Consider the following 17,047-nt stretch of genomic DNA (forward strand, 5'->3'; position numbering starts at 1 on the left):
CTAGAGCCATTGAGATGGGCAGCATAAAAATTTAACAAACAAACAAACAATACGCCAACATTGCTTTGCATTGCAAGGATTTTACTGCCCGGAGCTGCTGGATCATTTTGAATGGAACACCTTGCATTCTTGCAAGAGATTTCTAGAAATACATAAGACCTTTCTTCACATAGAGTTACCACATTTGTAGTATTGCAAAACCTAGATAGCTAGATGGCAATAAAATGAGTTTTTCAAGATCTAGTAGTCATCAGGACTACATTTTACATCCCATGTTTGCTAGGACATCAACAACAGCCACATTTGGGCGATCTAAAATGACTACTTTCATTGCTGTCTTAAATATCCCTATTTTCCTTATATAAATTCATGCATATGTATTGAATGTTGAGCAGAAGAAAGGTACAGTACATCTCTTCTTGAAGGTTGTTTAACTACTGAGTACTTGGCCCCAATGGATAGCATGTTTAGGTGGTCTATGCATGAAAATTATCTCAGGTTTTTCTAAAACCAACCTAACTGAACACCTTTCAAGGTAGGAATGAGTCAGCTTGTTAGAAATACCTTCTGCAGATAGGGGGAGAAACTCACATTTAAAAAAAAAAAGAACGCTGACCCTCCTTTCTCCAACACCCCTTGGGGGGGGGAGAACGGATCTAGATTGTGTGTGTGCGCATATGTGTGTGTGTGTACACATATATTGCCAATCATGGAGGTCAGCATGGATTCAGGTAATTTCATTTCAGCGGCATTTTCGGGGGGAAAAAAATGAATGATGGGGGGGGGATCGTAGGTCACGAACGATGAACGGAGGGGCGCTTTTTAAAAAAACCCTATTTCTATTTTTTTTTAAATGTGCCTTGGCTCCAACAGTTACGTGGAGCTGTAAGCTTGGCTCGCCAAAGGAGACACCATTGAGACACCATTGTAGTTGTGTAGGTAGTCCAAGGAGGAGGCGGTTAAAGAGAAGGAGCTGTTGGACACGATCGCCGCCCCGTTCTTTTTTCAATCTATAAAAAAAAGTAAAGTAAAAAAAAAAAAAGGCAGGGAGGGTGGAGTGCATGTGTGCACGAAGCCCAGGCAGGCAGGCAGGCAGGGAAGAAGAGATTTGCAAGGTTACTTAAAGCTTTGCGCGTCTCTCAACTGCGGTTGGCGTTTTGAGGGGAGAGTCAGAGGAGGGAGGAGAAAAATCAACCATCGGCCTCCCCCCCATCACCACCCCCGGACGCCTTTCTCTGGCAGCTCAGTCGCGGGGGAAGCCTCGAGGAAGGGGGCTGAAGGCCAAGGAGGACTGAATCCCTCCCCCACGGTCGCCTTCTCCTCCGCTCTTTCGGCTCCATCGCCTCGCAGCCCAGAGCGAGCGAGGGGAACTGCCGGCTTAAAAGCCGCCTTCTCTCTTCCCAGCTGACAACATGGCTGCGGCCGCTTCTGCTGCCCAAGACGAGCTGAGTAAGTGGGGGGATCCGGCGGGGAGGGGAGGACATTGTTCGTGCGGAGAAAAGAGGGCGATCTGCCCCCCCCTCCTCGAGCGTGTGGATCCTTTTCTTTTTAAGGGATCGTCTTTCTAAGCGCGTGCTCCGGCCTTCGGGCCTCTCTCTGGGGAGGGTGTAATTCCTTTCCCCCTCCCGGCTTGATGGGTGCTGTGGGTGGGTGGGGGGGGGAGAAGCCTCGGAAAAGGGGCTCGGAGGACGGGAGACCTTTATAAAAAGAAAGAAAAGAAAAGAAAGACAAGGAGAGAGCTGAGGGTGGGTGGAAGGAAGGCTGGTTGTTTCATAGGCGATGCAGGATCGAGAGAGGGGGAAGGGTGAGGAGGAGCCCCGGCCATTAGGCCTCGGTTGTGCAGAGTCATATTAGGAAATGGACATTAAGAAGCTTCAGGAGGATGGGAAGACGGGACGATCCCGTCCTCCGAATTAGCCTCTTCGGTCACTGATTCTCTCTCTCTCTCTCTTTTAACACACATACACCCCTTCCTCCTCTCGTTCCCCCCCCCCCTTTAAAACAGGACGTGGGTACGGGAACTTTGGCTCACTGATACACACATACACACATTCCTTCCTTCTCTCGCCCCCCCCCCCCTTTAAAGTATGTGGGTATCTTTCGGTGATCTTCGGATCACCGACACACACACCTCTCCACACATCCCTTCTCTCGACCCCCACCCTTTTTAAATATATGTGGGTATGGGCGCTTCGGATCACTTATACACACACACTCACTTATACACACACACACACACACACACACACACACACACACACTTATACACACACACACACACACACACACACACACTCTCTCTCTACACATCCCTTCTCTCGACCCCCACCCTTTTTAAATATATGTGGGTATGGGCGCTTCGGATCACTTATACACACACACACTTATACACACACATTCTCTCTCTACACATCCCTTCTCTCGACCCCCATCCTTTTTAAATATATAAAATATATAAATAAATAAGCTGACTTTGTATAAATATACAAAAAGTATGAAGGCTATTGCTTAACGCATTGTAAGCCGCCCTGAGTCTCTGGAGAAGGGCGGCATATAAATCAAATAAAAAAAATAAAATAAAATAAAAATAAAAATATGTGGGTATGGGCGTTTCAGATCACTTATACACACACACTCACTTATACACACACACTCTCCACACATCCCTTCTCTCGACCCCCACCCTTTTTAAAGATATGTGGGTATAGGCGCTTAGGATCACTGATACACACATACTCACACACACACCCCACCCCACACATCCCTTCCTCCTCTCAATCTCCCCCTTTAAAGGTATGTGGGTACAGGGGCTTCGTCCTTGCAAGAAGGGGGAGGATGGACTCCTCCCTCCCCTTCACTGGAGAGAATTGCAGATTTCCTTCCTTCCTCTCAAAGTGGGATTCTTAAATCTGGTGGAAAGAGCAGGCCCCGTCATGACTTTGCTTCCCCCCCCCCCCCATTAGGATCCAGCCTTGAGAGAGAACCTTGCTGGGTGTTTTTGAGTTGGAGGGAGGGGAAGAGGAGAGGCCCTCCGCTCTGTGCAGTGCCCAATTTGGTGACCCCCAGTCTTTCCGATGTGTCTTTCCTCCCCCACTTGCCCCCCCCAGGAAGAGGGTGTTGGGTGTTGCAAGTGCAGAGGGTGGCATGGACGCTTCGGGACTGGATTTTTGCCGGTTCCATCTCGCCCTCCCTCTTGGCCTTTCAAAATGTGCAGCTCCCACTTCCCATTCCACATCTAAGGTATTGAGGCCTCTCTTGGTGAGGCGTGGTATGGCCGGGAAATGCTTCTTTGTGACAGGAAATGACTATAGTCTTTGCCACTGAGGCAAGCTTGGGTGTGTGTATGTATGTATGCATGCATGCATGCATGCATTCGTGCATACATAAATATAGGTAGTCCTCGATTTATGACCATAATTGAGTCCAAAATTTATATTGCAAAGCAAGGAATGTGTTTAGTCAGTTTTGTCCCATTTTGCGATTTTGCTCGCCACGTTTCTTAAGTTAATCACTGCGGTTGTTAAATTAGTAACACCATTGTTAAGTGAATCTGGCTTTCCTATTGACTTTGCATGTCAGAAGGTTGCAAAAGGGGATCACATGACCCTGGGACACGGCAACTGTCATAATTATGAACTAGTTGTCAAGCATCCGAATGTAAATCACATGACCCTGGGGATGCTGCAATGGTCATAAGTGTGAAAAATGGTCATAGGTAACTTTTTTCAGTGCTGTTATAACTTCAAACGGTCACTAAATGAACTATTGTAAGTCGAGGACTACCTGAACATACATATACATACCGAAACACATACACATAGGTGTGTGTGCACTCACATATAGGTGTGTGTGTAATAGAGACATACAACTATAGTATCAAAAATATACTCGTATATGTATATTACACACACAAATATCAAACTGTCAAAAATGTGCAGTTATTTATTGCCTATATAGCCCACAGAGTTCAAGAAGGCTAGGCATATTAGCATACAGATAGTCCTCAATTTACAATAGTTCATTTAGTGACCATTCAGAGTTACAACGGCACTGAAAAAAGTGGCTTATGACCATCTTTCACACTTACGACTGTAGTAGCATCCCCAGGGTCATGTGATTTACATTCGGATGCTTGACAGCTGGTTCATATTTATGATGGTTGCAGTGTCCCCCGGGTCATGTGATCCCCTTTTGTGACCTTCTGACGTGCAAAGTTAATGGGAAAGCCGGGTTCACTTAACAACAGTGTTACTAATTTAACAATTGCAATAATTCACTTAAATGTGGCAAGAAAAGTCATAAAATGGGGTAAAATTCACTTAACAAATGTCTCAGTTAGCAACATAAATTTTGGTTTGGGCTCAGTTGGATCGTAAATCAAGGAATATCTGTAGTAGGCCCCTTTCCTCAATTTTATACCCTCAACACAATCCTGTGAAAGAGGCTGCATTGGGAGTGGCCCAAATTCATTTGTGTTCACAGTACTTGTATATGTGTATGGAAGAGATACTAATGAAATTACAAGATTATGCAATAGTTTAGGAGAAAGTACCATTGCACTCGATGGAATTAAATGTTTTTGGACGAGGAACAATTGCACTTTAATTGTGGCGTCTTTGATGCTTGGATAAGGCATCCCCAGTACTATAATAATGTTTTTGACTTCTTTATTTGGAGTAAATATTATCCGATCTTGAGTAATCCTTCTCTTTAAACTTGCATGATTTTACCCCATGCCTGAACAAAGAATGTTGAGAAATTTAGTGATACATATGAATGCTTGACAGTAACTTTTTCAAATTTGTTGGCCATGATTCCTAGTCAAAATCTACTCTGATTTGGAATTGTGGACATTGTAGTCCATTAAGGAGGAATCAGAAAGACTAGTTTGGAGAGTATGAAAGACAGCACATCTTTTTTGTTTCTTTATTTCCAGAATTGTTGAGAAAAAGCTTCTTTCTCCTGTTATCTAATTAGTTTAAGTAAATGTTTAAAAGTCAACATCTATTAGCCTATACTAATAAAGAAATCTAATTCTGTGAAAATATTATGGTTGTGCAGAACAGCCCTGTCCATAAAGCCTTGTGCAATTAATTTAGTACTTTGCAAGACCTTAGATTATATCAGGTACCACCTGCATAGCTAAGATTGAATCTGTCAAGCCAGTAAGAACATGATGAGAGAGCCTGATTCCAGTTCCTTCACATATAGGAGGTTAAAGGGCTAAGGACAAGAAGGCTGTCTTTCTGGATTGTAATCCTCATGTTGTATAACTTACTTGGGGAGCTTCATGCACTTTGGAAGGTGATTTTTTTTAAAAAAGTGTTTTGCTATGCTTTCAGTTTGAGTTACCTCTGTATTATTATGGTTCACCCCACAGTTAGCTAGATGTTCAGACTGGATTTAATATTTTTATCCACCTTCCCAAGGATCTGGGATAGGCAGATGTTAATTTTATTATTATTATTACTTGGTTATACTCTATCCAACGTTATGCACTGGGCCAGGGTACAAAAAACTGTAAATAAATAAAATAATCATTAATACATCTATAGATGTTGGTACTCCCATGGAAGTATGTCTGTTTATGTAGACAATTGGGAACAGCCCAATGCTTGTAGCATGGGAACTATCTTTAATCTTAGCCCAAATATCAAGAATATATATGGATTTGTTGGGACAACATTGGTGGAGAAAGGTGTTAACCTGGATATGAGAAAGCCATGGGGAAAAAACTTGGGAAGGAAATCCTTATATTTCCCTGTTTTTTTCCCATTTTATTCTAAGCCTATTTCTATCCACATGACAGGTTCCAGAATTTTTCGTTATTCCAATGGTAGAGGAAGAGGGATATTGCATTTGGAAGTCATCCAAATGGTTTTCTGTCTCCTCTAAATTTATTTTCTATTGATATTTATTCTCATGCATTGGTTCATGGCACTTTTCACTAGAGGTAGTCCTTGACTTACAACTATTTGTTTAATGACCGTTTGAAGTTACAGTGACACTGAAAAAGTGACCTACAACCAGTTGTCACACTTAAAATTGTTATACCATCCCCATATGATCAAAACCCAGGTGCTTGGCAACTGGCGACAGGTGTCGTTTCCTGGGATCATGTGATCATCATTTGCAACCTTCCCAGCTGGCTTCTGACAAGCAGAGTAATTGGGGGAGCTGAATTCTCATAATGATCTCATGATCCATTTAACAACTGCAGTGATTCGTTTAACAATCATAGTAGAATTGGGTGCAACTCGGATAACAATTGCCTTGCTTAACAACAGAAATTCTGGTCTCAATTGTGATTGTAAGTTGGGAACGACCTGTTCCTTCTTTTGTCTATTTATCCAATCAGTATTTTCTTCCATTTCTGAGAAGTTTCCCATATTGCACTATAGCCCTGTATTTTTCCTAGAGTGGGACAACTTAGTTTCTTTCTTTCTTTTAAAAATTTCAAACTATATTTTTCCCTGGCTCAAGGTATTTTATTACTCAAACTAAGAAATAAGTAAGACATTGTCTCAGTGTTTGATTGAATAAAAACAGATAAAATGAATAAGTTAAAAAAATAAAATAATAATTTAAAATAAAATTACTCTTTTGAAAGTAAAAATAATATTTTAAATAATACACAATTTAAATAATTCCCTGAAAAATTTTCCTATCTCCACAACTACACCTTTCACTCTGTGTATTTGTAATTGTTAACATGTCATGCCTTTAACTGAATAAATTCTAGAAAGACTTAGGCTGTAATACTGTTTTCTCCAACCATACTACACATAGTGTTCTCCTGCTATGGTGGCTACTGGTTGTCCTTGCTAAGCACCCACAGTTAGGATTGTCAACCTAGCTGCTAAGTAGAAAATTATCTGACTGCGATTGGACTTATAATTTTACTTTCCCTTTGGTCATTAAGTAAAACAGTTGCTAAGTGAATTGCTACTGAGCTTACAGTTTTGCTGTATTGTATTAACTCTCATAAAAAAAATGTATGCTGGTTGTGAAGCACATGAATAGCAATCATGATTGCAGCGGTTATAAATGCACACCTGCTGCAAAGCACATGATGGCTACTGTGTTATTGATGGATGCCGCCATTGTAAATACGACAATCAGTTGCAGAGTTATTTTTTTTAGTACCATTGTAACTGAACAGTCACTGCATGAGGCAATTAATAAGTGAGGGCTACCTATTAACTATATGGTTTCACGACAATATAAGTTGAAGTACTCTACAGTACATATAGAAAATTCCTGTTGGGTAAATTTGCCATAATTTGCCATAATTTTGTACAGTTTAAAATTTTACAGTTGGTTTTGATACAGCAGTGGAAAAAATGAAGATAAGTACTCATACAATGGTTTTGTTATTGAAATATTATTTTATGCTAATTTGTATGCTGTTACATTGAAGTTTTGAAGTGTAAATTACTAGTATAAGCAGTTGGAAGTTTAGTATGTGTAGATGCTATATGAAACTGAATATCTTTATATATCTCGAAATTGTGTGTCATATAACCAATCTCAAATTTAAGATTCATTTTGTCATAAGCCAGCCCATATTTTGTTTTTCATACTCCTAGAATGACTAAAATACAAACTTTTTTTCTGATTAGATTAGATTAGAATAGAATAATTTATGTTTAAAGTACTCAGATCCATTTATGTTGTCAGTTTGTTCTTTTATGATTACCATCTTGTGTATACTGTGTTGGAGAACTTTCATTTCTCCTATCAAGATAACCTTGTGCCTTGAAGCACTTGTGCATGCACATACACACACACACACACAATTGTGAATCATTCAAATTTCCCTCCTCACTTTAACTAGGATATTTTGTTTTCTAGATGAATGCTATTGGATTTTAGTTACCATATTTCTTTGCTCCTGTACTTATGCTCTATCAGACTTAATAATTTTAATTTCTAAAAACAACATATATTCTGTTTACTTTTGAATACATTGATTATGTAATGAATTATTTCTTCTTGCTGTAGAATTTTGTATATTTTAGTATATTTAATATATTTTTTCAAAATATATTAGAAGTCTCTGAAATCCATCATCCTGGTTAGTCATTAAAAAAATAAGGAAATGAGGTCTGTGCAGTATATTTTGACTGGGTTTGAGTTCACTTTCAAATGACTCTGGCTTCCCTTCCACATCTGAAATTTGGCTTGGAGTAGTACTCTCTGGTTTGTGTCTGTCTTAAGCATAGCAAGAAATAAATGTTTTTTTGTGTTTATAATTATCCCTGGATGTCACAGCATACTACATTGAGCAATTCAAGGTAGATTGTGCAAGAGTAAGACAATTTGCATTTTTCCAATTATGGCTGAGATTACCCTAGGCTGAAATGTATACAGGTAATCCTCGATTTATGACCACAATTGAGCCCAAAATTTCTGTTGCTAAGTGAGACATTTGTTAAGACATTTGTCCCATTTTACGACCTTTCTTGCCATAGTTGCTAAGTAAATCACTGCCGTTATTAAATTAGTAACACAGCTGTTAAGTGAATTTGGCTTCCCTTATTGTCTTTGTTTGTCAGGACACTGCAATCATCGTAAATATAAGTCAGCAGCCACCTGTCTGAATTTTGATCACATGACTATGGTGACGCTGCAACGGTCGTAAGTGTGAAAAAATGCTCATAAGTCTTTTTTTAGTGCAGTTGTAACTTCGAATGTCACTAAATGAACTGTTGTAAGTCGAGGACTACCTATACTGAATTTAGGCAGTGAACAAATCTTGGAAGGTTTGTAACATATGCCATGATGTAATTGTCCCTGCTTTTCTTCTCTATAAACTTATTTTTACTTATTTAAAACATTTCTTTAGCCACCATCCTTAAAGCTAAGCTCTGGTTGACTTACAATCCAAAAAGAAAACAATATATATAGTTGAACATTACCTGTATAGACAGAACTATTGTCCATGGAGTTCTGCAGTCTATTAATCTAGAATTGGGAAATACTATATTATAGCATGAAATTATTACTTTTGAACATAAGGTATACACTTTGCAAATAAGTAAATTGCTTTCTTTATAAGGAAAACATTGTATGCTCTTAAAAAAATTAAGAGGAAATTTGACTTCATTCATTGAATGTTTCCAGAGAATCAAATGATATATAACTGAAGGCAGTGTAATCTGTAATAAAAAAAATAACGTAATTAACTGATTTTGATTTAAATTTTGCATATTTACTTCTCAATAATATGCAGATCTAATATATACATATTATACATGACTTGTCTTTTGATATCTTTTTACTTGATAAGTAAAAAAGCAACTATTTTTCTATTGTACTAGAATAGAATCTGAGTACTTTAAACAATGTTTCCTGAGCCTATCACCTGATTAAAATTTTCATTGATTGATTGATCAAGTAGTGTTTATTTCATGAATTAAAATTTGCATGTAATGGAATACATTATGATTTGTGTAAAAGAAGAAAAAAGTATGTGACCCAAAAGCAGTGTCAAAAGTTTTTATGCTGTGTGATTCAGTGATACTTGTTCAGCAAACCTTCATCCAATGATGCATATGTAATTTGATCACTCAGCAAACTAGAGTGATAAAATTAGAAGCAGATGGATGTCTTTTCCTTACCTTGAACAAAACAAAGAGTAACTAGACAGGGAGATATAAATTTAATAAATAATTCCCTATACTTTCTGATATTAAATACGTGTTGCATCTGTGTAAAAACACACATGACAAATGCAGGGTGACCTTGCAAATAAGATCATTAGTAAAACCAATTGAGAGCCACTATTTAATGCTGAACTTGTTGGTATGACATTGCTTCTTTGAACTGTTTGCTGTTAGTTATAGGTCAGTTTTTCTTCCTTTATTTTAGATCAGCTTGAACGTGTATTCTTGCGTCTTGGCCATGCAGAAACAGATGAGCAATTGCAGAATATTATATCCAAATTCCTCCCCCCTGTTCTTTTAAAACTTTCCAGTACACAGGAAGGAGTACGTAAAAAGGTATGAATATTATCTGTATGCCGAAGTCTGTCAAACACAAAGTGCTTAAAAATACTCCCATGTTGGTTTTATATATAGATAGTGTCCTTTGAGACGAATTTAACTCATGATCACTTGATGAAAACATGTAATTTTCAGTACAAAGCTATTGCTTTCATCTAGGGTGCATTTTCAGCTGTCCATTCTAGTTTAGAGTTTGTGTGATGATACAAGTACTAGCCAGATCTGACCTTGTTTGGGTAAGCTGTGTTTCCCTCAAGCTGGAAGCTGTATATCATAATATATTCCTTGAAGCCATTGCAAATATTGTTACCTTGTAATTCTTTTTCAGTTCAGGTCCAAATAATAGAGTCACTTGGTTCTTTTTTTTTTTTCTGTGAAAGGTCAAATGGAAAGACAAATAGGACATTTGATAATACAGATATTTTTATTTATTATATTTCACAATTGGGAAATGAAACCTAGATCAATAAAATGAAGGAATGATATTTTTTTCTTTTTAGGTAATGGAATTGCTAGTTCATCTGAACAAACGAATCAAAAGTCGCCCAAAAATCCAACTTCCAGTGGAGACTTTATTAGTCCAATATCAAGATCCTTCTGCAGTGTCCTTTGTTACAGTAAGTCCTTTCTTCTTACAGAATTTTACTCATGAATTCTAAGATTATGATTGTCTTTGCACATCGTGCTTAAGCATAATAGCTGGTTATCTCCTGCCTACGTATTCTTTGTCCAGCTTTCGAATAATAAGCCTACTGTATAAACAGCAGATAAAGAGAGGGATGGTTTGCTGACTTGTAGCTGCTGGGAAGTGCTTTCCTAAATGTAACCCTTGAACACTCCAACTGTGTTTTAATTAATGTTTATATATAACTACACCCATTTGTCATATTTAAAAAATATTTAAAAGTCCATCAAAATGGATAGCAACAAAATATTTTGAGTGTTTTATTTTCATATACATTTAACGTTCTTGCCAATAACTAAATCTCATTAGGAAATGTTCTGTTTAACAAGTTAATGTCAATGCTCTGTCCTTGCAGTTTAAGTTTACACATAACTTATTACAACAAAGACATTGTGCTTTACTGAGAATTGGTAGAGTTAAAGAGTAATGTTAGGGTTATGGATTGCCACCACATTAACTTGGTTCATGACTGCTAAACTATAATTTGTACAATTTTGGTGTATTGTATTTGAACTGCACTATTACTCACTTGGTTCACACTTCACTCTAAGCCATGGATTATACAATTATAACATATGGAATAAATCACACTTTGTGGAATCTCTGCAACACATTAAGCCATGATTTAAAACTGCAGTGGCTGGTCCACTCAACAGATGTGTGCTTTTAGTCACTGATATTTTTTGTAAGTTTTCCAATTTACCTGAAGATGCAGTGGATTGAACAGGGATTTCTGCCCAAAAGCCTTTACCTCTGAATGTTAGCTTTTCTCAAATTGCATAGGAAATATACAAATATTTATATGGATAGGTATGTAAACAGTTTAATTTTTAGTTCAGTGGAAGTTTAGTGAAGATAATCCTTTAGTACATGTTTTTAGATATATACTTGGTCCATTCCAGTGACAAAGACCTTATTTCTTTTACTTTATAAAAAATGTCCAGGTAAGGTTTTCATAAACTAGTGTAGTATGGCATTACGGATGCTTAGACATGAACTGAAATATACATTTCGGCCAGTTAATAACAACTGCTTTTAGGTGGCACTAGAACTTTCTCAGGTAATTGCTAAGATGAAGTGTCCTTGATATAATGGTCCACATCATTAATGTCATAATTGGTTGGAGTCAGAAACTTGAAGATAATGCAATCACTAGAATGCAGGCATAAGAGGCTCCTAGTAAAAAGGCTCCTTTTTTTATCATGAAATTGGTACATGCATTCCCCATGTCAACTGTAAAAAAAAAAATCAGATGGAACCTGGTAGCACATTTTCTGAGTAATACATTTACCATATTTTTTGCACTTTAAGATGCACCGGACCATAAGATACACATTAGCTTTAGAGGAGGAAAGCAAGAAAAGAAAAATCTGCCTCTGCCTCCCAGCATCCATTTGGTATTCATCTGGCTAGCATCCTTGCAGCAAACAGCAAGCAACCTGGTCAGCTTCAGCACGTTATTCAGCCCCAATACGTGGCTCGTCGGGGCTCTGTTCCATTATGCCCACCATCAGTCAACTGAGCTGAGCTGCTGCTACCGCTGAGGAAAGCTGAAGCCTTTGCTGCCAAGCAACTGATTGGCAGTTGGATCAGCCTCCCGGAATACCGCTGATCAGCTGTTCTAGGTGGCAGGGATTGCCTTCGCTGCTGCCTATCGCCGCCGCCTTCATTTGGCAGTGATGATAGAATAGAATAGAATTTTTTTGGCCAAGTGTGATTGGACACTTGAGTTGGATTGGCTGCAATTGGCAAAGGTGGCGGTGTTCCCCACCACCTAGAACAGCTGATCGGCGATATTCCAGGAGGCCAATCCAACCATCAATCAGTTGCTTGGCAGCAAAGGCTCCAGTGTTCCCTGGTGGCGAGCAGTGACAACCCCCCTCCCCCCGCCGCAATATTCACTCTATAAGACGCACAGGCATTTTCACCTATTTTTTGGGTTTAAGAAAAATACGGTAATTCAAAGGAATAAGTTTTGGTGAGCTGGCTTTTAGGCTGTTTAATAAAATGTGTTAGTTGGAAAAGGTGTTATTAGACCCCATCTGCTCTTTTCCTACTGTAGACAACTCCTACCATGTCAGGAGTATTTCTCTAAAGTTATCAAAGTAAATGAAGTTGTGAAATATTTTTGGTGAGCTGGACTATTTGAACAATGTAAACATTTCAGTGGTATTTATCAATGATTTTGAGTCATAAGTTTTTAAAAATTTGTTGATATTGTACTGTAGGGCTGTTTTTTGTAGTGGTTCTTTTCAGACATATCTTGCATTTTACAGAATTTTACAATAATATATGTTAAGATGGGTTACCCTCGTTTGCCTGTGGAAAAGCAATGTGAGTTGGCACCCACTCTCCTTACTGCAATGGAAGGAAAACCTCAACCCCAACAAGACAGGTATAATATTCTGAGCATAAAGCTTTCATTTGAAAAAAATCATTCTTTTTAATAAATTAGCCATTAAAGACTGCAAATTCATGTTCAGAGAAATGATGGTTCCCCTCTATTACTTTGTGTCAGCGCGGCAAGGCAGATTCCACAGGGAGACAAGATTGTGTCTTATTGAGATAGGCTATAATAATAAAAACTTGAATGTCTGATTGACCTGAACCGCCACTCCTTCTTAAATCCCAACAAATGAGGGATTGGTCTGAATATTATTTTGTTTCCTGGGACCTAAAAAAATGTTTCAGCTATCTTTCCTAGGCAATGGTTACACTTTAAATACCTTGCTTTTTTGCCATCCAACATTTTGTCATACAGATAAATCTTAATTCTTGGATCCAGCCTCCTTAACATTTAACATTTCAGTTTAATACATTTCAAAGCAATTTGAATAATACAGATCCATTTGGAATTAGCTACTAAATATGAAAGAAAGGAAAGTGGTTTCATGAAAACCATGAAGTTATGTGGTCTTCCTTGTCTGCAATTCCCACTTAAAAGTTTTTAAAAATGCAAATATGCAAATGCAAATGCAAACCTGCCCTTTGGAATGAACTGCCCCCGGAGATAAGCAAGATCTCTGACCTCCGAGTTTTCCTCTGTGCTCTTAAGACCCTGCTCTTCTGACAGGCAGGGCTAGCTTCAAATTGAGTTTTAAATTCGGAATTCTTAAATTTTTGGGATTTTTTAGCTAATTGGCCTTGAATGTAATACTTTTAATAATTTTTAAATTTAAATTGTGATATCTGTATTGTGTTTTTACCTGGCTGTACACCGCCCCGAGTCCTTCGGGAGGGGGGCGGTATAGAAATAAAATTATTCTATTCTATTCTATTCTAAATAGCATAAATAAATGAATGTTTATGAATTTTTAGGCAGATTCTTACATATAATTGCAATGTACACAATTGTTTTGCAGCCTAATGCATCTTCTAATACCAACACTTTTTCACATGAAATATCCTGTTGAACCTCTGAAAGCAGCTTCTCCGTTTAATCTTGCTGAAAAACCAAAGACTGTACAACTGCTGTTGGATTTTATGTTGGATGTTCTCCTCATGCCTTATGGGTAAGTAATTATGAAGTTTATTCAGGTGATAGGTACTGCTAGGATTAGTAAGGGAGAGGGAAGACTCTTTTTAAAGTGATATTCTGCCATTGATGACATTCTCTAGAGGGTTTTTTTTTTTAATGAAAATCATATTTTCACCTCAGATCATTTAAAAATCCATAGGTGGGTCAGTGAGTGCAGATTCTAAAGATACTATAATCACAGGAAAATTACTAGAAGCATTGAGTTTCTTACCCAGATATTTGTTAGCTCTTAAGATAACAAATCACATTAAGTTCTAATGTGGTTGGTTTGGTTTTGGCTTACTTTCTAATCCATTGAGTAAAAGCTCGTGTAGTGCAAAATCTCTGTGATTGACATGGTTGTGACATGGTTGACTCACCATTTTAAGCCAATTATGGATAGTCCTTGACTTAATTAAAACTGGAATTATGAACATAAATTGTTAAGTGGCAGTTAACCAAACGCCATGGTCATCAATTCTTAAATGAGTCCATTATACCCAATGGGTGTTTTTTGTCAGAAATAAATGTTCTGTCAGGTTTCGAGGTCGTCTCAAATAAAGTACATGTCAGCACTTCATTAATGTACAAATGGTCCAGCAGCCTTGTAAAAGTCCTCAAATCTTAGGATGCAGAATTTTTTTATCTGTCTGCTAGGCACAAAGGCATACAAAGTTAACTGACAGACATTAATACTGATCAAGTTAACAGCATAATTAAAATCTATTCTGTCTAGATGCTTTTTTATCGGTCTCTGGAAATAGATTCTTATACAGGTGTCTTGATTAATGTAATTATATAATTTTTAAAATGTTATGTTCTGCCTTTATTATTTTTTCAAATAAGGTGGCAAACATATCCAACACACCTTCCTCATCCTATTTTCCCCACAGCAGCAACTCTGTGAGATGAGTTGGCTTGTGAGAGAGTGACTGGCCCAAGGTCATCCAGCTGGATTTCAGGGCTAAGGCAGGATTAGAATTTACAGTCTCCAGTTTTCTAACCTGGTCCTTTACCTATTAGACCAAAGTGGCTCTCTAGATTTCTTTTATTTTAGAAATGTATAATCTCAAAGCCTCAGAGTTTATATGGTTCCTGACAGGCTCCAGAATACCTCCAAAATTGATAAAATAGTATTTTTTAATGTGACAGAAAAATAATTATCTATTTTAATATCTTGCTTTTTCAAGTCCAATTTTTGTTTCTATAACTGAGGTTATGGCTGGTTTTTCAGACTGACATAATTTAAAATGTGCAGCACTCAAAGATTGATACATTCACTCATCATTTCTAATAGAGGATTTTATAAACTTTCCCCCCTCTCCTTCTAGATATGTATTAAATGAATCCCAGAGTCGCCAGAGTGTGCCAGTGGGACAGGGTTCCTCTTCATCAAGTACTTCTGGAGGATCTGGAATCCCTCAGCCTCCTCCAGGAATGAGCTTTTATGCAGCCAAGCGGGTAATTGGAGACAGTCCATGGACACCTGAGCAGCTGGAACAGGTAAAAGCCAAATAATTATAGCCCAATGGGTGAGGGGTGGAAATAGCTTAATTAAAACAAATGGCCAAACAAATAAACTTACAACATAAATAAACATATTAACTTATCCTGTGAATTTTTATTTGTCTCAGCTCATGCGTACTCTAATTTTAATTATATTGCATCTTTCTTGGATTGTTAACTGAAATAAAATACAGAATATAAAACAAAAACTTAAAAAAAATGGTAAAACTAAGTAGCATCAGCATATGATATTGCACCATTCCAAAACTCTGAATAATGTAATGTGCATGATAAAGAGCATATTTTTATGGAGATGAGAAGTATTTCGGAGAATATCATTTTAAACCACTTCAGTAGGAAGGTAATGGCATTCCGGGCGTCTTGACATATAGTTATGTTGGCCACATGACCATGGAAAGAGTCTTTAGCATTACTGGTTCTCTCAGCTATGAAGTGGAGATGAGCACTGTCCCCTAGAGTCAGACATGACTGGACCGAGGAAACTTTTACCTTTACCTTTAAATGACTGAAAACCTCTGACCCTCCACAAATGGTTGGATCAGAATTCCCATTATGGCTCACTATTACTTAGATTGACTGATGTTGCTGGGAATTCTCCTTCTGTAATGTATTGAGCCTCATAATTTCCCCATTTCTGCTTTAAGGCAAAGCCTTTTGTTATTTCTCTATCCATCTCTATCTAGTTCTATCACTCAGTAATAATAAAAATATACTTTTTATAGACAATGTATGAGATTGTACTGAACACCTTTTAATTATTTTTTGTGTCCTTTGTTGGGCAGTGTAAATTGGGCATTGTAAAGTTCATTGAAGCTGAGCAGGTGCCTGAACTTGAAGCTGTCATACATTTGGTTATTGCCTCTAGTGATACACGGCACAGTGTAGCCACTGCAGCAGATCTTGAACTCAAAAGCAAGCAAAGGTAATGGGTTATAATATAGATGTTTAAAAACAAAAGTGATGGTTTATTATGAATTTTAAAAAATAAGATTGGTTTTGTTTAATGCAAAATTATTTTGTGTATCACAGTGGCACATTTTTTGAATTGCATTTGATAGGATGTAGACATCTCTACATTTGACCACAATGATAGCAGCACTTCATTTATTCTAGAATATTGGCATCCATATATTAGTATGAATGGTAATAGTGTATCTCCTCAGGTTTGATATATACCTGCTTTTCAGCAGGTAATTATTATCATTAAGGTAGTTTTCAGTGCTGTATTTGCTAATAAAGAGCCTGCCAAGGCTTTTATGATCAGGGATTCTAAGCATTTTTAGCTTATATCACTCTCTATGATTGAAAAAT

General features: G+C 37.7%; 1 protein-coding gene across 1 annotated transcript in view; it reads left to right on the top strand.

Moving 5' to 3' along the window:
* Positions 1–1,386: 1,386 nt before the first annotated feature.
* The window catches only part of ECPAS (Ecm29 proteasome adaptor and scaffold), a 73,161-nt gene continuing 57,500 nt past the window's right edge, over positions 1,387–17,047 (top strand). Inside the window, exons 1-7 of the mRNA XM_070938570.1 lie at positions 1,387–1,449; positions 9,874–10,004; positions 10,508–10,624; positions 12,969–13,087; positions 14,055–14,204; positions 15,541–15,712; positions 16,519–16,658. Coding sequence (XP_070794671.1) covers positions 1,413–1,449; positions 9,874–10,004; positions 10,508–10,624; positions 12,969–13,087; positions 14,055–14,204; positions 15,541–15,712; positions 16,519–16,658 — 866 coding nt within the window. The 5' untranslated portion in view covers positions 1,387–1,412. The remainder of the gene's footprint in view (positions 1,450–9,873; positions 10,005–10,507; positions 10,625–12,968; positions 13,088–14,054; positions 14,205–15,540; positions 15,713–16,518; positions 16,659–17,047) is intronic.

The sequence above is a fragment of the Pituophis catenifer genome, unplaced genomic scaffold, assembly GCF_029215685.1.
Source record: "Pituophis catenifer annectens isolate HBS135680 unplaced genomic scaffold, rPitCat1.0.hap2 SCAF_2, whole genome shotgun sequence".
Lineage (NCBI taxonomy): Eukaryota > Metazoa > Chordata > Lepidosauria > Squamata > Colubridae > Pituophis > Pituophis catenifer.